This window comes from Lissotriton helveticus, chromosome 11 (assembly GCF_964261635.1).
Source record: "Lissotriton helveticus chromosome 11, aLisHel1.1, whole genome shotgun sequence".
NCBI classification, from domain to species: Eukaryota; Metazoa; Chordata; class Amphibia; order Caudata; family Salamandridae; genus Lissotriton; species Lissotriton helveticus.
Window position 1 is genome coordinate 33515866 of NC_136072.1, and position 26938 is coordinate 33542803.

The 26938-nt window shown below is 48.6% G+C and overlaps 1 protein-coding gene across 1 annotated transcript in view; it reads left to right on the forward strand.

Moving 5' to 3' along the window:
- The window catches only part of LOC144790640 (uncharacterized), a 552900-nt gene that overhangs the window by 38140 nt on the left and 487822 nt on the right, over nt 1-26938 (forward strand). The window contains exons 2-4 of the mRNA XM_078665372.1: nt 3579-4481; nt 11382-12284; nt 19187-20089. Of these exons, the coding sequence (XP_078521498.1) occupies nt 3579-4481; nt 11382-12284; nt 19187-20089 (2709 nt within the window). The remainder of the gene's footprint in view (nt 1-3578; nt 4482-11381; nt 12285-19186; nt 20090-26938) is intronic.

Here is a 26938-nt window from a genome sequence, read left to right on the forward strand (position 1 = left end):
TTGTGAACGTGTTTGCTGGCTATTATAGGAAGGTGTATGCGGCCAAATGTAAGTACTCGGAGTCCGAGAATCCGTGACATTCCGATACCCACTCTGTCGGACGAGGACAGGGAGTTCCTTGACTCTCCCCTCACAAATGACGAGGTGGCGCAGGCGATTAGGGGGGTTCGTTCTGGTAAGGCTTCTGCCCCTAATGGGCTCCCTGTTGAGCTCTACAAAGTAAACGCGAATAAGTTGGCTCCCTTCGTCAGAGACATGTTTATGGAGAGTAGGGAGAGGGGTCAGCTTCTGTATGATCAGCGTGTTGCGAATATCATAGTCCTGCACAAGGAAGGCAAGCCAAAGACCGAGTGTTCTTCATACCGGCCGATCTCCTTGTTAAATGCCGAACCAAAAGTCTTGGCAAAACTGTTGGCGGCCCGTCTGTTAAAGGTCATCACTACACTGATTCACCCGGATCAGTCAGGTTTTATTCCCCGCCGGAATACGGCTCTTAATCTGCGCAGGTTACATGGGGTTCTCGGTGGGGCATCTCAAATACACAAGCCAACGATTTTGTTGTCCTTGGATGCCACCATGGCATTCGACAGAGTGGAATGGCCCTATCTTTTTGCCGTCCTGCGCAAGATGGGCATAGGCTCGGAATTTGTTTCTTGGGTCCGCCTTTTATACTCCGGTCCACTGGCCCGAGTAGTTGTCAATAACCATAGATCGGCTGATTTTGCGTTGGGGAGGTGCACCAGACAGGGATGTCCTCTCTCCCCACTGTTATTTGCATTGGCACTCGAGCCGCTTGCGGCTTGGGTTCATTGGGACAGGTCGATTAGGGGGCTTAGATGGACGCCCGAGTGGGAGGACAAGATATCGCTTTATGCAGATGATATTATGTTGTATTTGACGTCCCCTCGGACTTCGCTCATAGTATTTTTAGACATTCTGGAGGTGTTTGGAAGATATTCCGGCTTCGCCATTAACTGGATGAAGTCGGTCCTTTTTGTCTTGATTGGTGATCCCCCGGAGGTTCCTCCAGGTTGCCCGGTTAAACTGGAAATGGAGGGATTTAAATATCTTGCCATTTTTGTATCCTTGGACCCTCAGAGTAGGTACTCCAATAACCTGTTGCCGCCCCTGGTTCGGCTCAGACGTGATGTGACCCGATTGAAATCGCTTCCGCTCTCCCTTCTCGGTCGTGCTGTTCTGTTTAAGATGATGGCTCTTCCTCATTTCCTATACGCGCTCCAAAACTCCATGGACCCAGTTCCCCCGTCGTACTTCAGGGAGGTTGAGCCTCTCCAGAGACAGCTTCTTTGGGACGGTGGGCCCCGAATCGCATTTGCGAAATTGATGCTGCCGTGGTATGACGGGGGTATCGGTCTGCCTAATATCTGTAAGTATTATTGGGCGTCACAACTGGCGGCGGTTAATCAGTCCATCTATGGCTTGCAGCTGGATCCCGGCTATGCTATGGACCGCGGTCAGGTTCCCAGGGGAGAGTTTACTTGGGCACTGTATGCTAGGCGTGGACGTTTTCCCCTGGTGGGACCAGCGGCGGTTGCTGTTCAGGTCCGGCACGAGGCTAACCTCTCACTTAAATGGGAGGGGAAGATCACACTGGCTACACCTCTCTGGAACTCTGAACGCTTGGGAAGTTTATGGAAGTCCAAGGGTTTTGACAAATGGGACCTCATTGGGATTTCCAGAGTAGGAGATCTCTGGGGTAAGGATGGCATCCTTCCGTTTGAAACTTTGCAGGAGCGGTATCGACTGCAAGGGAGTGAGAGGTTTCGTTACCTCCAGATTAGGAATGCGCTGCTTGCTGGTATTCCCCGGGAAACGACGCTTCCGGAGGCTTCCCCATTGGAGGATCGAGTGTTGGACGGTCATCTTCCGACAAAGACGATCTCCTTGATTTATAAAAAACTAGTTAATCACACGGAGGATCCCCTAGTGGTTCTTAGGGACCAATGGACAGCTGATGGACTGATCCTAGATGATGAAGACTGGAGGGAGGATGTGGCCTCTCCGAGGGTCGTTGCAATCAAAAGGAGACTCCGGCTGGTTCAATTAAAGATCCTCCATCGCTGCTATGTTACTGGCCCACGAATGGTGCGAATGGGGTTGGCTGCGAGCGACGTGCGCAAGAGAGGATGTGTTGAGGTTGGAACGTTCTTTCATATGTTATGGGACTGTGCTCTCATTCTGGGGTATTGGTCTGCTATTCATGCCAAGGTACGTGAGATGTGGGGAGTGAGCTTTGAGTTGGAGGCGCGGCGGTGTCTCCTGAATGTTTGGGATTCAACTGACCTCTCGTCCCATGGAAAGGTGTGGCCCACATTGGCATGCAGTATTGTCAAGCATAATGTCGCTCAATTGTGGGGGGCGAATCAGCCACCTACTGTTAGGAAATGGATGGAAGATTTGGATTGGTGTATGTTTAGAGAGTGGGCAGTGTATATGGCCGGGGGGAGACCCAAGAAATGGGATAAAATTTGGGGCCCTGGAATATGAATAGGGGTGATATATGTGCTCCTCCTGCCGCACTGGACGATCCAGTAATGTCGGAGGACCCCTGAACCTGTACGTAGTTATTTCTGCTGTATTTCTTTTATCAGGGGGACATCTGTATATGTAATGCGTGTTAAGATGCAACCCAGTGTATTTATTGTATGTGTTTATGATTTCATTTTGTGTGCATTCATAAAAAAGAATAAAAAAAAAATCTGCTATTCCTTAGCAAAAAAAGAACCTCCAGTTGGATTGCATGCCAATTCCACCAGGGCGACGACAGCCACTACTGCCTTGGGACACGGAGTACCCTTGCTTACATCTGTCAGGCAGCTACGTGGGCTTTTCTGCACACATTTACCAAACACTGTTGCCTGAACAGCCAAGTCTGGACGTACAGCTTCTTCAGCCGTTCAGTTCTCCAGGACTTTCTGGTGAGAACTTGGTTCGCAGACCCAACACCGAGGTTGGTATTGCTGAGGTATCTATTCTAAGGTGAGGAATCCGTAACTAGCTGTCTCTTTCAGATTAACAAGTTACTTACATTCGGTAACAATATATTTGTAAGAGACATAGGTTAGTTATGGATTCCTCACCGCCCCACCCATCCAAACCATTCTGCAAACTGATTTCTGCTGTAAGGGACATCCCTTTCTGGGCTCTAGTTTTTGTGCACCAGTGGTCAGAGTTGTGCATGGCTTTGCACTTCTGGTGTGGAATGTCGTGTAAAGAACTGAGGGAAGCGTCTTAGTAGATACCGCAATGTCATTCCGGTGACCTCGACACCAACGACTAACGCTGATTTGACCGACTCTTCCTATCGATGCGCAGACGTACTGCTGAGGAAAAATTCTCTGGATCCAGTCTGATGCCTGGGGGTAATTCTAAGGGTAAGAATCCATAACTAACCTATGTCTTTTACAGATATATCATTACCGAAGGTAAGTAACTTGTTCTTGCAAGCTATAAATAATACAACAGTATGGAATGTTGTGGACAAAGGGCTTTGATGCTCATTGTGTATACCTTGATTCTGATATATTTTGTGACCCTTAATTCTTTTTCTTCCTTAGACGTTTCAATTCAGACCAGTGTGAGATCACCCACTGTAAGAAGTTCATCTCATACTTTAGCACCGGTGCCTGAAGAAGATACAAAAACAAAAATTAAATCCATACACAGTACAACCTCTACATTAACTTCTCCCGAACACGAAACAACATTGTCAGCCTCAGGAGCATCACCGATCAGTCGAAAACATGTACATAAAAGCCAGTCACACGCTTCAGCTGTTGTCATGGTAGAGATAAGTCAAAGCGCTTTGGTACATGCAAAGTCTAAGAATTCATCATCAACAAATTCAGTCTCTATACGTGCAGCCCAAGGGCACATGAACGAAACAAGCACATCTACAACAGTCTTTGTGCCACCAACCCTTTTAAGTAGGACAATAGATTTGGCACACATCTTGACCACTGGAACAACTAGGACAGCTGCTGGCATGACAATGACCTCTGATTCTACTACTACACACAAGGACATTACATTGGTGGAAACATGGTTCAGCTCCAATGGAGGTCCTCAGATGCGCATGAAAATGCTTTCTGCATCTATTGATGAAAAACAGAACTATTCCACTTTAGTGCCAACCCCATTAAATCATGAAGCCACAGCATTGCATTCTTCATACCCAATTTCAAGTTCTACTGTTATGGCAGGAGAAAATTCACCCACATCTGATAATGAAAGCATGTCCACGATGCCTCCCATGTCAGTCTCCACAGGAAGCCAAGCATTGGTAACAGACCCGACTCATTTGGTGCATACCCTTGAGAGTCCTCCAGATGCATCCACAGTCACTGACCCAGCCCCCACGAATAACAGCTCTACACTCCTGACCAGTTCTACATTAGACCCCGTGATTGCTCTGGACACAGTTACCGAGGAATCATTGAGCACCATCACTGGTGATGTAGGTGAGTGTATTTACACAGGCACATCAATTTCAAAGATGTTGTCTTATTTTGTAGGCTTGAGGGCTGATTTGGAGTCTGGTGGTAACTAAAAAGTCTCCAATTTCTGAAGGGAACTCTATGGGCTCCATCACAAACTGTGCAATAAAATGGGACCCAAAATGTTCAATAGTGCAGCGTTCATTACTTCAGGGATGCAGAATTAGTGTATTATTTAATATTGGTCCATAACGAATAATGAATTACTGGATAACCCAGTGTTTCCAACTAATTGCCGCATGTGTTTGCCTTTCAAACATTTCCTACACGTTCACCCAAGATCTCATACAATAGGCATTCTAAGAGGGCCATCTGTCAGATGATGTCACAGTGTGTCTCAAAGCCCAAGCAGACGTCATCAAACACAGCACCATTCAGGAATGCCTCTTGTGGGTGATTGTTTGAGGTGGAGGTCTTCGTAGTTTGAACTGTGGTGTTTATTTACACTGGATTACTCCTTTAATGTGAAAATCATTTTTTAAATCATTTGTTAGTAAAGATTAGCAACATGAGATTGGGTCAGAAGAATAATGTGTACAGTATTATTGTAGGAGGAATAGGTCAGGTGGTGGTGTAAAATAAGCAGCCAGCATCCTGCGTCTTATCTCTGTCCAGCAAATGTACCATTCAATTGTTCTCTGCATACCCTACCACCAGGATAATGTAGCAATTTCATACGTGAGCTGCGTTCTTTAATGTCCTTTCAGAAGGATACAAGCGTTGGTCATGCCAATAGTTCTGCAACATGGTGGAAGAGTGATGCAAACCTTAACTCACATTTACGAAGCCACGCAATGCCACTTTGCGTGGCCCTTAGTAGCTCCATAGATCAGGAGCAAGACAAAGAGGCACAAATTGCAGCATTGCCTTACCCTGCCATGTGAAGGCGTTCCATAGGCATTGCGTCGGTGTTCCCACGCAACTCCCATGTTTTTTTAGTGGTTCCCAAATTTATCAGAACTAGTTGACCTGGAAAAGTGCCAAAAATATATGCCTTCTCAGGAGAGATCTAATGAGAAAAAATAACTTTATTTTGCCTTGCTACTTCCCCTGCCTGTTTGTTCTGCATTCTGCAGCACACATTTAGAAATATGCCTCTCATGACTGTTTTTGTTCAGGAAGGTGTCCCTTCGTGCTTAAGAACAATCCTACATGCAACGCAGGCAACACAGCACCATGGTGCAAGTGTGCTTGCATTGGTGATAGGCAGTCATTCAATCAACCAATACATTTATAGAGCGCACTACATACCCGCGAGGGTCTCAAGGTGCTGGGGGGGGGTGGGTAGGTTCTGCTATTGCTCGAAAAGCCAGGTCTTGAGAAGTTTCCTGAAGGCCAGTGGGTCCTGAGTCTGTGGCAGGTGGATGGGGAGGGTGTTCCAGGTCTTGGCGGTGAGGTGGGAGAACGATCTGCCCCCTGTGGTTGTTCTTCAGATGCGGGGGATGGCGGCGATGGCGAGGTTGGCAGAGCGGTTCGGGGTGTAGAAGGTGAGACGTCTGTTGAGGTATGATGGTCCAGTGTTGTGGAGTGCCTTGTGAGCATGGGTGGGGAGCTTGAAGGGGAACCTCTTATTGACGGGGAGCCAGTGCAGGTCTCTCAGGTGGGGTGTGATGAGGCTGTGGCGGGGTGTGCCAAGGATGAGGCGAGCAGAGGCGTTCTGTATCCATTGTAGTCGTTTCAGGAGTTTGGTCGATGCTCCTCAATCAATCAATCAATCACAGCATTTATATAGCGCGCTACTCACCCGGAGGGTCTCAAGGCGCTTGGGGGGGGTCCGCTACTGCTCGAACAGCCAGGTCTTGAGCTGCTTCCTGAAGGCGAGGTGGTCTTGGGTCAGGCGGAGGTGGGTCGGGAGGGAGTTCCACGTCTTGGCGGCGAGGTAGGAGAAGGATCTTCCTCCTGTGGTGGCTCTTCGGATGCGGGGGACGGCGGCGAGGGCGTGGTTGGTTGAACGAAGCTGGCGTGTGGGAGCGTAGAAGTTGATGCGGCTGTTGAGGTATCTAGGTCCTTGGTTGTGTAGGGCTTTGTGTGCGTGGGTGAGGAGTCGGAGCGTGATTCTCTTGTTGACCGGGAGCCAGTGCAGGTCTCTCAGGTGTCCGGAGATGTGGCTGTGTCGGGGGATGTCCAGGATGAGTCTTGCTGAGGCGTTCTGGATTCGCTGGAGTCTCTTCTGAAGTCTGGCAGTGGTTCCGGCATAGAGAGAGTTGCCGTAGTCCAGTCGGCTGGTGACGAGGGCCTGGGTGACCATCTTCCTGGTCTCGGTGGGGATCCACCGGAAGATCTTACGTAGCATGCGCAGGATGTTGAAGCATGACGAGGAGACGGCGTTGACTTGTCTGGTCATGGAGAGGGAGGAGTCCAGGATGAAGCCCAGGTTGCGTGCGTGGTCTGTTGGTTTGGGTGCGCTGCCCAGGGCGGGGGGCCACCAGGAGTCGTCCCAGGCGGAGGGAGCAGATCCCAGGATGAGGACTTCCGTCTTGTCTGAGTTCAGTTTCAAGCGGCTGTTCTTCATCCATGCGGCTACGTCTTTCATCCCCTCGTGTAGGCTGGCTCTGGCGGTGGCGGGGTCCTGCGTAGAGGGCGTTGCTGTAGTCCAGTCTGCTGCTGATGAGGGCCTGGGTGACGGTCCTTCTGGTCTCGTTGGGGATCCATCTGTAGATCTTGCGGAGCATGCGGAGGGTGTTGAAGCAGGAGGATGAGACAGCGTTGACCTGCTTGGACATGGAGAGCGATGAGTTGAGGATAAAACCCAGGTTGCGTGTGTAATCGGTGGGTGTTGGTGGAGGTCCTAGTGTGTTCGGCCACCAGGAGACGCCCAGGCATAGGGGGTGGGGCAGAGGATGAGGACCTCCGTCTTCTCCGAGTTCAGTTTCAGCCGGCTGTTTTTCATCCATTCGGCAACGGTTTTCATTCCTTCGTGGAGGTTGGTTCTAGCAGTGGAGGGGTCTTTGGTGAGGGAGAGGATCAGCTGAGTGTTGTCGGAGATGATGTTGAGGTCGTGTGAGCGGACTATGTTGGCGAGCGATGCCATGTAAACTTTGAAGAGGGTTGGGCTGAGGGATGATCCTTGGGGTACGCTGCAGATGATCTCAAATGCTTGGGATCAGAATGGCGGCATGCGGACACTCTGGGTTTTGCTGGAGAGGAAGGAGGAGGTCCATTCCAGGGCCTTGTCGCAGATCCCTGGTTCGTGGAGGCTTGTGGTGGCAGACGATGTCGGAGGCGTTTGAGAGGTCCAGAAGAAAGAGGGCTGTGGTTCCTCCGTTGTCCAGGATGGCTCTGATGTCGTCGGTGGAGGCGATGAGGGCAGTTTCGGTGCTGTGGTTTTTGCAGTATCCTGACTGGGATGGGTCCAGGATGTTTTTGTCCACGAGTTAGTGAGTTAGTTGCTTGTTGACGATCTTCTTGATTACCTCTGCTGGGAACGGGAGCAGGGAGATGGCCCGGAAGTTCTTGAGGTCTCTGGGGTTCGCCTTGTTTTTTTTTAGTAGGGCTTTGATATCGGCGTGCTTCCAGCTCTCCTCGAAGGATATGTTTATGATCTTGCAGAGATGGGGTGTGATGGTGGAGCAAGCCTGGTTGAAGATGTGGTACGGGCATGGGTCTGACAGAGAGCCGGAGTGGATGGTGTTCATTGTATTGATGGTGTTGTTATCGTTCAGGTGGGTTCAGGTGAGCAGGGTGTTGGTGCGGATGGTGGGTGGTGATTCTGAGGTGTCAGTGGCTTTTCGATGATTGTCGAAGCTGTTCTGGATGTCGGTGACCTTTCGATGGAAGAAGGTGGCTAGGGATTCGCACAGGTCTTGTGATGCCATAATGTTGTTGATGTTCGAGCTGGGGTTGGAGAGTTCCTTCATGATGTTGAAGAGCCGTTTGCTGTCATGTGCGTTTTGGTTCAGCCGGTCCTCGAAGGAGGTCCTTTTGGCGCTTCGGATGAGGTGATGGTGTCTGCGGATGATGCTCTTGTGGGCTGCATAGGTGTCTGGGGTCTGGTTGTGGCGCTACTTGTTTTCGAGCTTTCGGCCGGTCTGCTTGGAGGCCTGGAGTTTGGCAGCCAAAAGAGTGCCAGCAAAGAGGAATAGACAGGAATTTGCTGTATTGCCTTAAAAAATACGGCGCATTCCTGCTCTTCCCTTGACACGCAGCTTTTTCATAATTAGGCCTTGTAGTGCATTCTCTCACTCAACAAAGCTTGCCAGACTTTACTGTGAAGGGGTACCTGCCCAAACTTCCCACCATTCTGTGTCTTCTTGACCAAGATTCAGGCCTCCATCGGTGGTATGATTCCCAAACCCTTTATTGTTCCATAGTGTGATTTCATTTTAATGTTAACTCTTCTCATGGTATCATCCTCTGATCTGTTCCACAGTTGTTCAGTTTGTCTACTTACTCGTCAAATTGCATTTCTATTGGCAATCATGTCAGCCTGAAGGGTCAGTGAGTTACCGCCCTGTCAGTTTGGCTACCTCAGTCCAGGAGTTCCTGTTAATTATATGTAAATAAGAATGCGCAGTATCCTAAAGAAAGTCATCAAATGCAGGGCCTATTCATAGTCATCCACATAATGACACATAACATTCTTTGGTCACTGAGGTTTACAGGATAACATAATACAGTTTAACCAGCGATGTAACACAATCTGATCATCGAGCAGTGATTTTAACATCGGCATATCAAAGAATCCCCCACAAAACACCCCATTTCCCCCACTGCTCTTGTATTTGGTCATACCGGAAACAATAAGGGATCATCAGTAATGGATAGTTTGTGAAATGACCACCAGAAGAGGCCCTCCAGCCCATTGGTCCTTTAGGTTTTCCGAGTCATAGTGCCATGTGGGTATTCAGGGCCATCTCCCCGGCTGCGGGTCTGAGGGAGAATCATCCGGGGGTTTTCATAATTCAGAGATCATGGCTGCACATCGACCTTGAGCCAATCATCTTTGCAGATGTGTTTCATGCGGATTTCATCTGCAGTTGCTTATTCAGTGACATCTCTAACCTGTCCACATGTGTTGGAGGATTCGTGTTCAGGTGCCTGATGGCAATTTGGCGTTTTGCCATCACAAGAGAAAGTATAATACATTTTTGACTAAGTTTCTTCTTGGCACATAATGGGATCAGACCTAACAACACCTGCTTCATTGAGAGTTGTAGGTTCCAACCCATGGCACTGTTGGCGTTGTAGAGCACTGTTTTCTAAGTAGTTAGTCAACACTACATAGGATCATACCATGTGTACGTAATGCAATTAAGGCCTACTGCAGCGCGGACAGTTACAGCTAAGAGTAGTGTATATGACATGTAGTGTCTTGGGAGATAAATAGCTTTGGTGTAAGTAATTGTATTAAAGCAAACACAAGAAGATGATGATGGAGCAATGAAACTTTTTAGACACTCACCCTCAGTGACATATCTGGGTTGAATCCATCATCATTCTTTAGCTCACTTTGCCACCTCAGTTCAGACCCAGCTAAATGCAAATCAGTCTTGACCCTGTGCCTCATGGGAACAGTCCAGCCCGAACTGCCATGCCAGGTCTGCCCTGAACTGGAAACAAGCATCCTGGGACCGGTTTCTGGGTAACACCCTTCAACAGCCAGGCTAGCTTGAATCCAGTGGCAAAGTGACCAAGGAACCTATGTCTAGGCATACCCTACCAAACCCAGAAGGTCTTGACATCGCCCAGGTCACCACCAGATAACACCACAATTCGTCCCGATGAGCATGACCCTTGTAAGTTTTCTTCTGCTGCTGTTTCATCTGGCAGAACCTAAGCCCATGCTGTTGCTAGCCATGCCTGGATCGCTCTGATATCTCTGATATCTCCATAAAGAGTCTTGTGAACCCAGAATGAAATTGGAGTCCTTTGGAGTGCCATCCGAGCACAACACAATTCTTCATGGTGAGTGCAACCTGTCAATTTCTTCCTGCTGCTTGTTCAAAGACAATTGTTTGCAGAATTGCTTGGAGAGGTGTGCTGCTTTGATGCCCGACCGCCGGATGTCCGGCTCTCTTTGTTTCCCAGTGTGTCCAACCATTCACAGGTTTCTCAGAGACTTAGAAACTAGTGCTCACCCTTCATGGAGAACATGTAGCTTTGTGGGGAAATCAGGCTGTACTTCAGGTTGAAGTCCTGCTGCGTTATTTTACTGCTAGGAATGCTCTTCCTTGCTCCTGGACTTTTTGGGTATACTCAGTAAATATTGAAATCTGGTACTCCCTGGTGAGAACTTGGTTCGCAGACCCAACACCGAGGTTGGTATTGCTGAGGTATCTATTCTAAGGTGAGGAATCCGTAACTAACTGTCTCTTTCAGATTAACAAGTTACTTACATTCGGTAACAATATATTTGTAAGAGACATAGGTTAGTTATGGATTCCTCACCGCCCCACCCATCCAAACCATTCTGCAAACTGATTTCTGCTGTAAGGGACATCCCTTTCTGGGCTCTAGTTTTTGTGCACCAGTGGTCAGAGTTGTGCATGGCTTTGCACTTCTGGTGTGGAATGTCGTGTAAAGAACTGAGGGAAGCGTCTTAGTAGATACCGCAATGTCATTCCGGTGACCTCGACACCAACGACTAACGCTGATTTGACCGACTCTTCCTATCGATGCGCAGACGTACTGCTGAGGAAAAATTCTCTGGATCCAGTCTGATGCCTGGGGGTAATTCTAAGGGTAAGAATCCATAACTAACCTATGTCTTTTACAGATATATCATTACCGAAGGTAAGTAACTTGTTCTTGCAAGCTATAAATAATACAACAGCATGGAATGTTGTGGACAAAGGGCTTTGATGCTCATTGTGTATACCTTGATTCTGATATATTTTGTGACCCTTAATTCTTTTTCTTCCTTAGACGTTTCAATTCAGACTAGTGTGAGATCACCCACTGTAAGAAGTTCATCTCATACTTTAGCACCGGTGCCTGAAGAAGATACAAAAACAAAAATTAAATCCATACACAGTACAACCTCTACATTAACTTCTCCCGAACACGAAACAACATTGTCAGCCTCAGGAGCATCACCGATCAGTCGAAAACATGTACATAAAAGCCAGTCACACGCTTCAGCTGTTGTCATGGTAGAGATAAGTCAAAGCGCTTTGGTACATGCAAAGTCTAAGAATTCATCATCAACAAATTCAGTCTCTATACGTGCAGCCCAAGGGCACATGAACGAAACAAGCACATCTACAACAGTCTTTGTGCCACCAACCCTTTTAAGTAGGACAATAGATTTGGCACACATCTTGACCACTGGAACAACTAGGACAGCTGCTGGCATGACAATGACCTCTGATTCTACTACTACACACAAGGACATTACATTGGTGGAAACATGGTTCAGCTCCAATGGAGGTCCTCAGATGCGCATGAAAATGCTTTCTGCATCTATTGATGAAAAACAGAACTATTCCACTTTAGTGCCAACCCCATTAAATCATGAAGCCACAGCATTGCATTCTTCATACCCAATTTCAAGTTCTACTGTTATGGCAGGAGAAAATTCACCCACATCTGATAATGAAAGCATGTCCACGATGCCTCCCATGTCAGTCTCCACAGGAAGCCAAGCATTGGTAACAGACCCGACTCATTTGGTGCATACCCTTGAGAGTCCTCCAGATGCATCCACAGTCACTGACCCAGCACCCACGAATAACAGCTCTACACTCCTGACCAGTTCTACATTAGACCCCGTGATTGCTCTGGACACAGTTACCGAGGAATCATTGAGCACCATCACTGGTGATGTAGGTGAGTGTATTTACACAGGCACATCAATTTCAAAGATGTTGTCTTATTTTGTAGGCTTGAGGGCTGATTTAGAGTCTGGTGGTAACTAAAAAGTCTCCAATTTCTGAAGGGAACTCTATGGGCTCCATCACAAACTGTGCAATAAAATGGGACCCAAAATGTTCAATAGTGCAGCGTTCATTACTTCAGGGATGCAGAATTAGTGTATTATTTAATATTGGTCCATAACGAATAATGAATTACTGGATAACCCAGTGTTTCCAACTAATTGCCGCATGTGTTTGCCTTTCAAACATTTCCTACACGTTCACCCAAGATCTCATACAATAGGCATTCTAAGAGGGCCATCTGTCAGATGATGTCACAGTGTGTCTCAAAGCCCAAGCAGACGTCATCAAACACAGCACCATTCAGGAATGCCTCTTGTGGGTGATTGTTTGAGGTGGAGGTCTTCGTAGTTTGAACTGTGGTGTTTATTTACACTGGATTACTCCTTTAATGTGAAAATCATGTTTTTAAATCATTTGTTAGTAAAGATTAGCAACATGAGATTGGGTCAGAAGAATAATGTGTACAGTATTATTGTAGGAGGAATAGGTCAGGTGGTGGTGTAAAATAAGCAGCCAGCATCCTGCGTCTTATCTCTGTCCAGCAAATGTACCATTCAATTGTTCTCTGCATACCCTACCACCAGGATAATGTAGCAATTTCATACGTGAGCTGCGTTCTTTAATGTCCTTTCAGAAGGATACAAGCGTTGGTCATGCCAATAGTTCTGCAACATGGTGGAAGAGTGATGCAAACCTTAACTCACATTTACGAAGCCACGCAAGGCCACTTTGCGTGGCCCTGAGTAGCTCCATAGATCAGGAGCAAGACAAAGAGGCACAAATTGCAGCATTGCCTTACCCTGCCATGTGAAGGCGTTCCATAGGCATTGCGTCGGTGTTCCCACGCAACTCCCATGTTTTTTTAGTGGTTCCCAAATTTATCAGAACTAGTTGACCTGGAAAAGTGCCAAAAAAATATGCCTTCTCAGGAGAGATCTAATGAGAAAAAATAACTTTATTTTGCCTTGCTACTTTCCCTGCCTGTTTGTTCTGCATTCTGCAGCACACATTTAGAAATATGCCTCTCATGACTGTTTTTGTTCAGGAAGGTGTCCCTTCGTGCTTAAGAACAATCCTACATGCAACGCAGGCAACACAGCACCATGGTGCAAGTGTGCTTGCATTGGTGATAGGCAGTCATTCAATCAACCAATACATTTATAGAGCGCACTACATACCCGCGAGGGTCTCAAGGTGCTGGGGGGGGGGTGGGTAGGTTCTGCTATTGCTCGAAAAGCCAGGTCTTGAGAAGTTTCCTGAAGGCCAGTGGGTCCTGAGTCTGTGGCAGGTGGATGGGGAGGGTGTTCCAGGTCTTGGCGGTGAGGTGGGAGAACGATCTGCCCCCTGTGGTTGTTCTTCAGATGCGGGGGATGGCGGCGATGGCGAGGTTGGCAGAGCGGTTCGGGGTGTAGAAGGTGAGACGTCTGTTGAGGTATGATGGTCCAGTGTTGTGGAGTGCCTTGTGAGCATGGGTGGGGAGCTTGAAGGGGAACCTCTTATTGACGGGGAGCCAGTGCAGGTCTCTCAGGTGGGGTGTGATGAGGCTGTGGCGGGGTGTGCCAAGGATGAGGCGAGCAGAGGCGTTCTGTATCCATTGTAGTCGTTTCAGGAGTTTGGTCGATGCTCCTCAATCAATCAATCAATCACAGCATTTATATAGCGCGCTACTCACCCGGAGGGTCTCAAGGCGCTTGGGGGGGGTCCGCTACTGCTCGAACAGCCAGGTCTTGAGCTGCTTCCTGAAGGCGAGGTGGTCTTGGGTCAGGCGGAGGTGGGTCGGGAGGGAGTTCCACGTCTTGGCGGCGAGGTAGGAGAAGGATCTTCCTCCTGTGGTGGCTCTTCGGATGCGGGGGACGGCGGCGAGGGCGTGGTTGGTTGAACGAAGCTGGCGTGTGGGAGCGTAGAAGTTGATGCGGCTGTTGAGGTATCTAGGTCCTTGGTTGTGTAGGGCTTTGTGTGCGTGGGTGAGGAGTCGGAGCGTGATTCTCTTGTTGACCGGGAGCCAGTGCAGGTCTCTCAGGTGTCCGGAGATGTGGCTGTGTCGGGGGATGTCCAGGATGAGTCTTGCTGAGGCGTTCTGGATTCGCTGGAGTCTCTTCTGAAGTCTGGCAGTGGTTCCGGCATAGAGAGAGTTGCCGTAGTCCAGTCGGCTGGTGACGAGGGCCTGGGTGACCATCTTCCTGGTCTCGGTGGGGATCCACCGGAAGATCTTACGTAGCATGCGCAGGATGTTGAAGCATGACGAGGAGACGGCGTTGACTTGTCTGGTCATGGAGAGGGAGGAGTCCAGGATGAAGCCCAGGTTGCGTGCGTGGTCTGTTGGTTTGGGTGCGCTGCCCAGGGCGGGGGGCCACCAGGAGTCGTCCCAGGCGGAGGGAGCAGATCCCAGGATGAGGACTTCCGTCTTGTCTGAGTTCAGTTTCAAGCGGCTGTTCTTCATCCATGCGGCTACGTCTTTCATCCCCTCGTGTAGGCTGGCTCTGGCGGTGGCGGGGTCCTGCGTAGAGGGCGTTGCTGTAGTCCAGTCTGCTGCTGATGAGGGCCTGGGTGACGGTCCTTCTGGTCTCGTTGGGGATCCATCTGTAGATCTTGCGGAGCATGCGGAGGGTGTTGAAGCAGGAGGATGAGACAGCGTTGACCTGCTTGGACATGGAGAGCGATGAGTTGAGGATAAAACCCAGGTTGCGTGTGTAATCGGTGGGTGTTGGTGGAGGTCCTAGTGTGTTCGGCCACCAGGAGACGCCCAGGCATAGGGGGTGGGGCAGAGGATGAGGACCTCCGTCTTTTCCGAGTTCAGTTTCAGCCGGCTGTTTTTCATCCATTCGGCAACGGTTTTCATTCCTTCGTGGAGGTTGGTTCTAGCGGTGGAGGGGTCTTTGGTGAGGGAGAGGATCAGCTGAGTGTTGTCGGAGATGATGTTGAGGTCGTGTGAGCGGACTATGTTGGCGAGCGATGCCATGTAAACTTTGAAGAGGGTTGGGCTGAGGGATGATCCTTGGGGTACGCTGCAGATGATCTCAAATGCTTGGGATCAGAATGGCGGCATGCGGACACTCTGGGTTTTGCTGGAGAGGAAGGAGGAGGTCCATTCCAGGGCCTTGTCGCAGATCCCTGGTTCGTGGAGGCTTGTGGTGGCAGACGATGTCGGAGGCGTTTGAGAGGTCCAGAAGAAAGAGGGCTGTGGTTCCTCCGTTGTCCAGGATGGCTCTGATGTCGTCGGTGGAGGCGATGAGGGCAGTTTCGGTGCTGTGGTTTTTGCAGTATCCTGACTGGGATGGGTCCAGGATGTTTTTGTCCACGAGTTAATGAGTTAGTTGCTTGTTGACGATCTTCTTGATTACCTCTGCTGGGAACGGGAGCAGGGAGATGGCCCGGAAGTTCTTGAGGTCTCTGGGGTTCGCCTTGTTTTTTTTTAGTAGGGCTTTGATATCGGCGTGCTTCCAGCTCTCCTCGAAGGATATGTTTATGATCTTGCAGAGATGGGGTGTGATGGTGGAGCAGGCCTGGTTGAAGATGTGGTACGGGCATGGGTCTGACAGAGAGCCGGAGTGGATGGTGTTCATTGTATTGATGGTGTTGTTATCGTTCAGGTGGGTTCAGGTGAGCAGGGTGTTGGTGCGGATGGTGGGTGGTGATTCTGAGGTGTCAGTGGCTTTTCGATGATTGTCGAAGCTGTTCTGGATGTCGGTGACCTTTCGATGGAAGAAGGTGGCTAGGGATTCGCACAAGTCTTGTGATGCCATAATGTCGTTGATGTTCGAGCTGGGGTTGGAGAGTTCCTTCATGATGTTGAAGAGCCGTTTGCTGTCATGTGCGTTTTGGTTCAGCCGGTCCTCGAAGGAGGTCCTTTTGGCGCTTCGGATGAGGTGATGGTGTCTGCGGATGATGCTCTTGTGGGCTGCATAGGTGTCTGGGGTCTGGTTGTGGCACTACTTGTTTTCGAGCTTTCGGCCGGTCTGCTTGGAGGCCTGGAGTTTGGCAGCCAAAAGAGTGCCAGCAAAGAGGAATAGACAGGAATTTGCTGTATTGCCTTAAAAAATACGGCGCATTCCTGCTCTTCCCTTGACACGCAGCTTTTTCATAATTAGGCCTTGTAGTGCATTCTCTCACTCAACAAAGCTTGCCAGACTTTACTGTGAAGGGGTACCTGCCCAAACTTCCCACCATTCTGTGTCTTCTTGACCAAGATTCAGGCCTCCATCGGTGGTATGATTCCCAAACCCTTTATTGTTCCATAGTGTGATTTCATTTTAATGTTAACTCTTCTCATGGTATCATCCTCTGATCTGTTCCACAGTTGTTCAGTTTGTCTACTTACTCGTCAAACTGCATTTCTATTGGCAATCATGTCAGCCTGAAGGGTCAGTGAGTTACCGCCCTGTCAGTTTGGCTACCTCAGTCCAGGAGTTCCTGTTAATTATATGTAAATAAGAATGCGCAGTATCCTAAAGAAAGTCATCAAATGCAGGGCCTATTCATAGTCATCCACATAATGACACATAACATTCTTTGGTCACTGAGGTTTACAGGATAACATAATACAGTTTAACCAGCGATGTAACACAATCTGATCATCGAGCAGTGATTTTAACATCGGCATATCAAAGAATCCCCCACAAAACACCCCCTTTCCCCCACTGCTCTTGTATTTGGTCATACCGGAAACAATAAGGGATCATCAGTAATGGATAGTTTGTGAAATGACCACCAGAAGAGGCCCTCCAGCCCATTGGTCCTTTAGGTTTTCCGAGTCATAGTGCCATGTGGGTATTCAGGGCCATCTCCCCGGCTGCGGGTCTGAGGGAGAATCATCCGGGGGTTTTCATAATTCAGAGATCATGGCTGCACATCGACCTTGAGCCAATCATCTTTGCAGATGTGTTTCATGCGGATTTCATCTGCAGTTGCTTATTCAGTGACATCTCTAACCTGTCCACATGTGTTGGAGGATTCGTGTTCAGGTGCCTGATGGCAATTTGGCGTTTTGCCATCACAAGAGAAAGTATAATACATTTTTGACTAAGTTTCTTCTTGGCACATAATGGGATCAGACCTAACAACACCTGCTTCATTGAGAGTTGTAGGTTCCAACCCATGGCACTGTTGGCGTTGTAGAGCACTGTTTTCTAAGTAGTTAGTCAACACTACATAGGATCATACCATGTGTACGTAATGCAATTAAGGCCTACTGCAGCGCGGACAGTTACAGCTAAGAGTAGTGTATATGACATGTAGTGTCTTGGGAGATAAATAGCTTTGGTGTAAGTAATTGTATTAAAGCAAACACAAGAAGATGATGATGGAGCAATGAAACTTTTTAGACACTCACCCTCAGTGACATATCTGGGTTGAATCCATCATCATTCTTTAGCTCACTTTGCCACCTCAGTTCAGACCCAGCTAAATGCAAATCAGTCTTGACCCTGTGCCTCATGGGAACAGTCCAGCCCGAACTGCCATGCCAGGTCTGCCCTGAACTGGAAACAAGCATCCTGGGACCGGTTTCTGGGTAACACCCTTCAACAGCCAGGCTAGCTTGAATCCAGTGGCAAAGTGACCAAGGAACCTATGTCTAGGCATACCCTACCAAACCCAGAAGGTCTTGACATCGCCCAGGTCACCACCAGATAACACCACAATTCGTCCCGATGAGCATGACCCTTGTAAGTTTTTTTCTGCTGCTGTTTCATCTGGCAGAACCTAAGCCCATGCTGTTGCTAGCCATGCCTGGATCGCTCTGATATCTCTGATATCTCCATAAAGAGTCTTGTGAACCCAGAATGAAATTGGAGTCCTTTGGAGTGCCATCCGAGCACAACACAATTCTTCATGGTGAGTGCAACCTGTCAATTTCTTCCTGCTGCTTGTTCAAAGACAATTGTTTGCAGAATTGCTTGGAGAGGTGTGCTGCTTTGATGCCCGACCGCCGGATGTCCGGCTCTCTTTGTTTCCCAGTGTGTCCAACCATTCACAGGTTTCTCAGAGACTTAGAAACTAGTGCTCACCCTTCATGGAGAACATGTAGCTTTGTGGGGAAATCAGGCTGTACTTCAGGTTGAAGTCCTGCTGCGTTATTTTACTGCTAGGAATGCTCTTCCTTGCTCCTGGACTTTTTGGGTATACTCAGTAAATATTGAAATCTGGTACTCCCTGGTGAGAACTTGGTTCGCAGACCCAACACCGAGGTTGGTATTGCTGAGGTATCTATTCTAAGGTGAGGAATCCGTAACTAACTGTCTCTTTCAGATTAACAAGTTACTTACATTCGGTAACAATATATTTGTAAGAGACATAGGTTAGTTATGGATTCCTCACCGCCCCACCCATCCAAACCATTCTGCAAACTGATTTCTGCTGTAAGGGACATCCCTTTCTGGGCTCTAGTTTTTGTGCACCAGTGGTCAGAGTTGTGCATGGCTTTGCACTTCTGGTGTGGACTGTCGTGTAAAGAACTGAGGGAAGCGTCTTAGTAGATACCGCAATGTCATTCCGGTGACCTCGACACCAACGACTAACGCTGATTTGACCGACTCTTCCTATCGATGCGCAGACGTACTGCTGAGGAAAAATTCTCTGGATCCAGTCTGATGCCTGGGGGTAATTCTAAGGGTAAGAATCCATAACTAACCTATGTCTTTTACAGATATATCATTACCGAAGGTAAGTAACTTGTTCTTGCAAGCTATAAATAATACAACAGCATGGAATGTTGTGGACAAAGGGCTTTGATGCTCATTGTGTATACCTTGATTCTGATATATTTTGTGACCCTTAATTCTTTTTCTTCCTTAGACGTTTCAATTCAGACCAGTGTGAGATCACCCACTGTAAGAAGTTCATCTCATACTTTAGCACCGGTGCCTGAAGAAGATACAAAAACAAAAATTAAATCCATACACAGTACAACCTCTACATTAACTTCTCCCGAACACGAAACAACATTGTCAGCCTCAGGAGCATCACCGATCAGTCGAAAACATGTACATAAAAGCCAGTCACACGCTTCAGCTGTTGTCATGGTAGAGATAAGTCAAAGCGCTTTGGTACATGCAAAGTCTAAGAATTCATCATCAACAAATTCAGTCTCTATACGTGCAGCCCAAGGGCACATGAACGAAACAAGCACATCTACAACAGTCTTTGTGCCACCAACCCTTTTAAGTAGGACAATAGATTTGGCACACATCTTGACCACTGGAACAACTAGGACAGCTGCTGGCATGACAATGACCTCTGATTCTACTACTACACACAAGGACATTACATTGGTGGAAACATGGTTCAGCTCCAATGGAGGTCCTCAGATGCGCATGAAAATGCTTTCTGCATCTATTGATGAAAAACAGAACTATTCCACTTTAGTGCCAACCCCATTAAATCATGAAGCCACAGCATTGCATTCTTCATACCCAATTTCAAGTTCTACTGTTATGGCAGGAGAAAATTCACCCACATCTGATAATGAAAGCATGTCCACGATGCCTCCCATGTCAGTCTCCACAGGAAGCCAAGCATTGGTAACAGACCCGACTCATTTGGTGCATACCCTTGAGAGTCCTCCAGATGCATCCACAGTCACTGACCCAGCACCCACGAATAACAGCTCTACACTCCTGACCAGTTCTACATTAGACCCCGTGATTGCTCTGGACACAGTTACCGAGGAATCATTGAGCACCATCACTGGTGATGTAGGTGAGTGTATTTACACAGGCACATCAATTTCAAAGATGTTGTCTTATTTTGTAGGCTTGAGGGCTGATTTAGAGTCTGGTGGTAACTAAAAAGTCTCCAATTTCTGAAGGGAACTCTATGGGCTCCATCACAAACTGTGCAATAAAATGGGACCCAAAATGTTCAATAGTGCAGCGTTCATTACTTCAGGGATGCAGAATTAGTGTATTATTTAATATTGGTCCATAACGAATAATGAATTACTGGATAACCCAGTGTTTCCAACTAATTGCCGCATGTGTTTGCCTTTCAAACATTTCCTACACGTTCACCCAAGATCTCATACAATAGGCATTCTAAGAGGGCCATCTGTCAGATGATGTCACAGTGTGTCTCAAAGCCCAAGCAGACGTCATCAAACACAGCACCATTCAGGAATGCCTCTTGTGGGTGATTGTTTGAGGTGGAGGTCTTCGTAGTTTGAACTGTGGTGTTTATTTACACTGGATTACTCCTTTAATGTGAAAATCATGTTTTTAAATCATTTGTTAGTAAAGATTAGCAACATGAGATTGGGTCAGAAGAATAATGTGTACAGTATTATTGTAGGAGGAATAGGTCAGGTGGTGGTGTAAAATAAGCAGCCAGCATCCTGCGTCTTATCTCTGTCCAGCAAATGTACCATTCAATTGTTCTCTGCATACCCTACCACCAGGATAATGTAGCAATTTCATACGTGAGCTGCGTTCTTTAATGTCCTTTCAGAAGGATACAAGCGTTGGTCATGCCAATAGTTCTGCAACATGGTGGAAGAGTGATGCAAACCTTAACTCACATTTACGAAGCCACGCAAGGCCACTTTGCGTGGCCCTGAGTAGCTCCATAGATCAGGAGCAAGACAAAGAGGCACAAATTGCAGCATTGCCTTACCCTGCCATGTGAAGGCGTTCCATAGGCATTGCGTCGGTGTTCCCACGCAACTCCCATGTTTTTTTAGTGGTTCCCAAATTTATCAGAACTAGTTGACCTGGAAAAGTGCCAAAAAAATATGCCTTCTCAGGAGAGATCTAATGAGAAAAAATAACTTTATTTTGCCTTGCTACTTTCCCTGCCTGTTTGTTCTGCATTCTGCAGCACACATTTAGAAATATGCCTCTCATGACTGTTTTTGTTCAGGAAGGTGTCCCTTCGTGCTTAAGAACAATCCTACATGCAACGCAGGCAACACAGCACCATGGTGCAAGTGTGCTTGCATTGGTGATAGGCAGTCATTCAATCAACCAATACATTTATAGAGCGCACTACATACCCGCGAGGGTCTCAAGGTGCTGGGGGGGGGTGGGTAGGTTCTGCTATTGCTCGAAAAGCCAGGTCTTGAGAAGTTTCCTGAAGGCCAGTGGGTCCTGAGTCTGTGGCAGGTGGATGGGGAGGGTGTTCCAGGTCTTGGCGGTGAGGTGGGAGAACGATCTGCCCCCTGTGGTTGTTCTTCAGATGCGGGGGATGGCGGCGATGGCGAGGTTGGCAGAGCGGTTCGGGGTGTAGAAGGTGAGACGTCTGTTGAGGTATGATGGTCCAGTGTTGTGGAGTGCCTTGTGAGCATGGGTGGGGAGCTTGAAGGGGAACCTCTTATTGACGGGGAGCCAGTGCAGGTCTCTCAGGTGGGGTGTGATGAGGCTGTGGCGGGGTGTGCCAAGGATGAGGCGAGCAGAGGCGTTCTGTATCCATTGTAGTCGTTTCAGGAGTTTGGTCGATGCTCCTCAATCAATCAATCAATCACAGCATTTATATAGCGCGCTACTCACCCGGAGGGTCTCAAGGCGCTTGGGGGGGGTCCGCTACTGCTCGAACAGCCAGGTCTTGAGCTGCTTCCTGAAGGCGAGGTGGTCTTGGGTCAGGCGGAGGTGGGTCGGGAGGGAGTTCCACGTCTTGGCGGCGAGGTAGGAGAAGGATCTTCCTCCTGTGGTGGCTCTTCGGATGCGGGGGACGGCGGCGAGGGCGTGGTTGGTTGAACGAAGCTGGCGTGTGGGAGCGTAGAAGTTGATGCGGCTGTTGAGGTATCTAGGTCCTTGGTTGTGTAGGGCTTTGTGTGCGTGGGTGAGGAGTCGGAGCGTGATTCTCTTGTTGACCGGGAGCCAGTGCAGGTCTCTCAGGTGTCCGGAGATGTGGCTGTGTCGGGGGATGTCCAGGATGAGTCTTGCTGAGGCGTTCTGGATTCGCTGGAGTCTCTTCTGAAGTCTGGCAGTGGTTCCGGCATAGAGAGAGTTGCCGTAGTCCAGTCGGCTGGTGACGAGGGCCTGGGTGACCATCTTCCTGGTCTCGGTGGGGATCCACCGGAAGATCTTACGTAGCATGCGCAGGATGTTGAAGCATGACGAGGAGACGGCGTTGACTTGTCTGGTCATGGAGAGGGAGGAGTCCAGGATGAAGCCCAGGTTGCGTGCGTGGTCTGTTGGTTTGGGTGCGCTGCCCAGGGCGGGGGGCCACCAGGAGTCGTCCCAGGCGGAGGGAGCAGATCCCAGGATGAGGACTTCCGTCTTGTCTGAGTTCAGTTTCAAGCGGCTGTTCTTCATCCATGCGGCTACGTCTTTCATCCCCTCGTGTAGGCTGGCTCTGGCGGTGGCGGGGTCCTGCGTAGAGGGCGTTGCTGTAGTCCAGTCTGCTGCTGATGAGGGCCTGGGTGACGGTCCTTTTGGTCTCGTTGGGGATCCATCTGTAGATCTTGCGGAGCATGCGGAGGGTGTTGAAGCAGGAGGATGAGACAGCGTTGACCTGCTTGGACATGGAGAGCGATGAGTTGAGGATAAAACCCAGGTTGCGTGTGTAATCGGTGGGTGTTGGTGGAGGTCCTAGTGTGTTCGGCCACCAGGAGACGCCCAGGCATAGGGGGTGGGGCAGAGGATGAGGACCTCCGTCTTCTCCGAGTTCAGTTTCAGCCGGCTGTTTTTCATCCATTCGGCAACGGTTTTCATTCCTTCGTGGAGGTTGGTTCTAGCGGTGGAGGGGTCTTTGGTGAGGGAGAGGATCAGCTGAGTGTTGTCGGAGATGATGTTGAGGTCGTGTGAGCGGACTATGTTGGCGAGCGATGCCATGTAAACTTTGAAGAGGGTTGGGCTGAGGGATGATCCTTGGGGTACGCTGCAGATGATCTCAAATGCTTGGGATCAGAATGGCGGCATGCGGACACTCTGGGTTTTGCTGGAGAGGAAGGAGGAGGTCCATTCCAGGGCCTTGTCGCAGATCCCTGGTTCGTGGAGGCTTGTGGTGGCAGACGATGTCGGAGGCGTTTGAGAGGTCCAGAAGAAAGAGGGCTGTGGTTCCTCCGTTGTCCAGGATGGCTCTGATGTCGTCGGTGGAGGCGATGAGGGCAGTTTCGGTGCTGTGGTTTTTGCAGTATCCTGACTGGGATGGGTCCAGGATGTTTTTGTCCACGAGTTAGTGAGTTAGTTGCTTGTTGACGATCTTCTTGATTACCTCTGCTGGGAACGGGAGCAGGGAGATGGCCCGAAAGTTCTTGAGGTCTCTGGGGTTCGCCTTGTTTTTTTTTAGTAGGGCTTTGATATCGGCGTGCTTCCAGCTCTCCTCGAAGGATATGTTTATGATCTTGCAGAGATGGGGTGTGATGGTGGAGCAGGCCTGGTTGAAGATGTGGTACGGGCATGGGTCTGACAGAGAGCCGGAGTGGATGGTGTTCATTGTATTGATGGTGTTGTTATCGTTCAGGTGGGTTCAGGTGAGCAGGGTGTTGGTGCGGATGGTGGGTGGTGATTCTGAGGTGTCAGTGGCTTTTCGATGATTGTCGAAGCTGTTCTGGATGTCGGTGACCTTTCGATGGAAGAAGGTGGCTAGGGATTCGCACAAGTCTTGTGATGCCATAATGTCGTTGATGTTCGAGCTGGGGTTGGAGAGTTCCTTCATGATGTTGAAGAGCCGTTTGCTGTCATGTGCGTTTTGGTTCAGCCGGTCCTCGAAGGAGGTCCTTTTGGCGCTTCGGATGAGGTGATGGTGTCTGCGGATGATGCTCTTGTGGGCTGCATAGGTGTCTGGGGTCTGGTTGTGGCGCTACTTGTTTTCGAGCTTTCGGCCGGTCTGCTTGGAGGCCTGGAGTTTGGCAGCCAAAAGAGTGCCAGCAAAGAGGAATAGACAGGAATTTGCTGTATTGCCTTAAAAAATACGGCGCATTCCTGCTCTTCCCTTGACACGCAGCTTTTTCATAATTAGGCCTTGTAGTGCATTCTCTCACTCAACAAAGCTTGCCAGACTTTACTGTGAAGGGGTACCTGCCCAAACTTCCCACCATTCTGTGTCTTCTTGACCAAGATTCAGGCCTCCATCGGTGGTATGATTCCCAAACCCTTTATTGTTCCATAGTGTGATTTCATTTTAATGTTAACTCTTCTCATGGTATCATCCTCTGATCTGTTCCACAGTTGTTCAGTTTGTCTACTTACTCGTCAAACTGCATTTCTATTGGCAATCATGTCAGCCTGAAGGGTCAGTGAGTTACCGCCCTGTCAGTTTGGCTACCTCAGTCCAGGAGTTCCTGTTAATTATATGTAAATAAGAATGCGCAGTATCCTAAAGAAAGTCATCAAATGCAGGGCCTATTCATAGTCATCCACATAATGACACATAACATTCTTTGGTCACTGAGGTTTACAGGATAACATAATACAGTTTAACCAGCGATGTAACACAATCTGATCATCGAGCAGTGATTTTAACATCGGCATATCAAAGAATCCCCCACAAAACACCCCCTTTCCCCCCACTGCTCTTGTATTTGGTCATACCGGAAACAATAAGGGATCATCAGTAATGGATAGTTTGTGAAATGACCACCAGAAGAGGCCCTCCAGCCCATTGGTCCTTTAGGTTTTCCGAGTCATAGTGCCATGTGGGTATTCAGGGCCATCTCCCCGGCTGCGGGTCTGAGGGAGAATCATCCGGGGGTTTTCATAATTCAGAGATCATGGCTGCACATCGACCTTGAGCCAATCATCTTTGCTGATGTGTTTCATGCGGATTTCATCTGCAGTTGCTTATTCAGTGACATCTCTAACCTGTCCACATGTGTTGGAGGATTCGTGTTTAGGTGCCTGATGGCAATTTGGCGTTTTGCCATCACAAGAGAAAGTATAATACATTTTTGACTAAGTTTCTTCTTGGCACATAATGGGATCAGACCTAACAACACCTGCTTCATTGAGAGTTGTAGGTTCCAACCCATGGCACTGTTGGCGTTGTAGAGCACTGTTTTCTAAGTAGTTAGTCAACACTACATAGGATCATACCATGTGTACGTAATGCAATTAAGGCCTACTGCAGCGCGGACAGTTACAGCTAAGAGTAGTGTATATGACATGTAGTGTCTTGGGAGATAAATAGCTTTGGTGTAAGTAATTGTATTAAAGCAAACACAAGAAGATGATGATGGAGCAATGAAACTTTTTAGACACTCACCCTCAGTGACATATCTGGGTTGAATCCATCATCATTCTTTAGCTCACTTTGCCACCTCAGTTCAGACCCAGCTAAATGCAAATCAGTCTTGACCCTGTGCCTCATGGGAACAGTCCAGCCCGAACTGCCATGCCAGGTCTGCCCTGAACTGGAAACAAGCATCCTGGGACCGGTTTCTGGGTAACACCCTTCAACAGCCAGGCTAGCTTGAATCCAGTGGCAAAGTGACCAAGGAACCTATGTCTAGGCATACCCTACCAAACCCAGAAGGTCTTGACATCGCCCAGGTCACCACCAGATAACACCACAATTCGTCCCGATGAGCATGACCCTTGTAAGTTTTCTTCTGCTGCTGTTTCATCTGGCAGAACCTAAGCCCATGCTGTTGCTAGCCATGCCTGGATCGCTCTGATATCTCTGATATCTCCATAAAGAGTCTTGTGAACCCAGAATGAAATTGGAGTCCTTTGGAGTGCCATCCGAGCACAACACAATTCTTCATGGTGAGTGCAACCTGTCAATTTCTTCCTGCTGCTTGTTCAAAGACAATTGTTTGCAGAATTGCTTGGAGAGGTGTGCTGCTTTGATGCCCGACCGCCGGATGTCCGGCTCTCTTTGTTTCCCAGTGTGTCCAACCATTCACAGGTTTCTCAGAGACTTAGAAACTAGTGCTCACCCTTCATGGAGAACATGTAGCTTTGTGGGGAAATCAGGCAGTACTTCAGGTTGAAGTCCTGCTGCGTTATTTTACTGCTAGGAATGCTCTTCCTTGCTCCTGGACTTTTTGGGTATACTCAGTAAATATTGAAATGGGTGCCCCTTCGAATATTGGTGGGCCCTGGTTTCGAATATGCTGAGGAATGGCTTCCTGGTCTCAGACATAGAATCCCTGGGCAATCGTGGCTCTTGGCAGGGCACCAGGTTTTGGTGGGGGAGCTAGCGCTCTGTGAGCCCTTTCTATGGTGAAGAACTGTGACAACCATTTAGGGTTTAGAGAGTTGGTAAGCCACTCTTCAAGCAATGATTCCACTGACTGACTTTCAGCCTTCTCTGGAAACTCCACAAATCTCAAATTGTTTCTTCAGGATCTGCCTCCGCGTCTTCTGTTTGTTCATCAAGATGGACAGTTAGTTTTTTGGAGGGCAGAGATCATGCCATGAAGGGACTGAACTTCCCATTCCAGGGCATCCACAGTCTTTTCCGCAGTGGTGACCCTGTCTGTAACCCTTCAATGGTCAGCATGGAGGATGGTGATGTCAATTGTGACTGAATCAATTTTGATAGCCAGTTTCGCCTTGGAGTTCTGTATTTCTGCCAATAGATCGCAATCGTAGGGGGCTAGGTCCGCTGTTGTTGCATCTCTGCTTAACACGCCCCCCTCCCCGGGCTGTTTTCAAACCCGGGGACCCC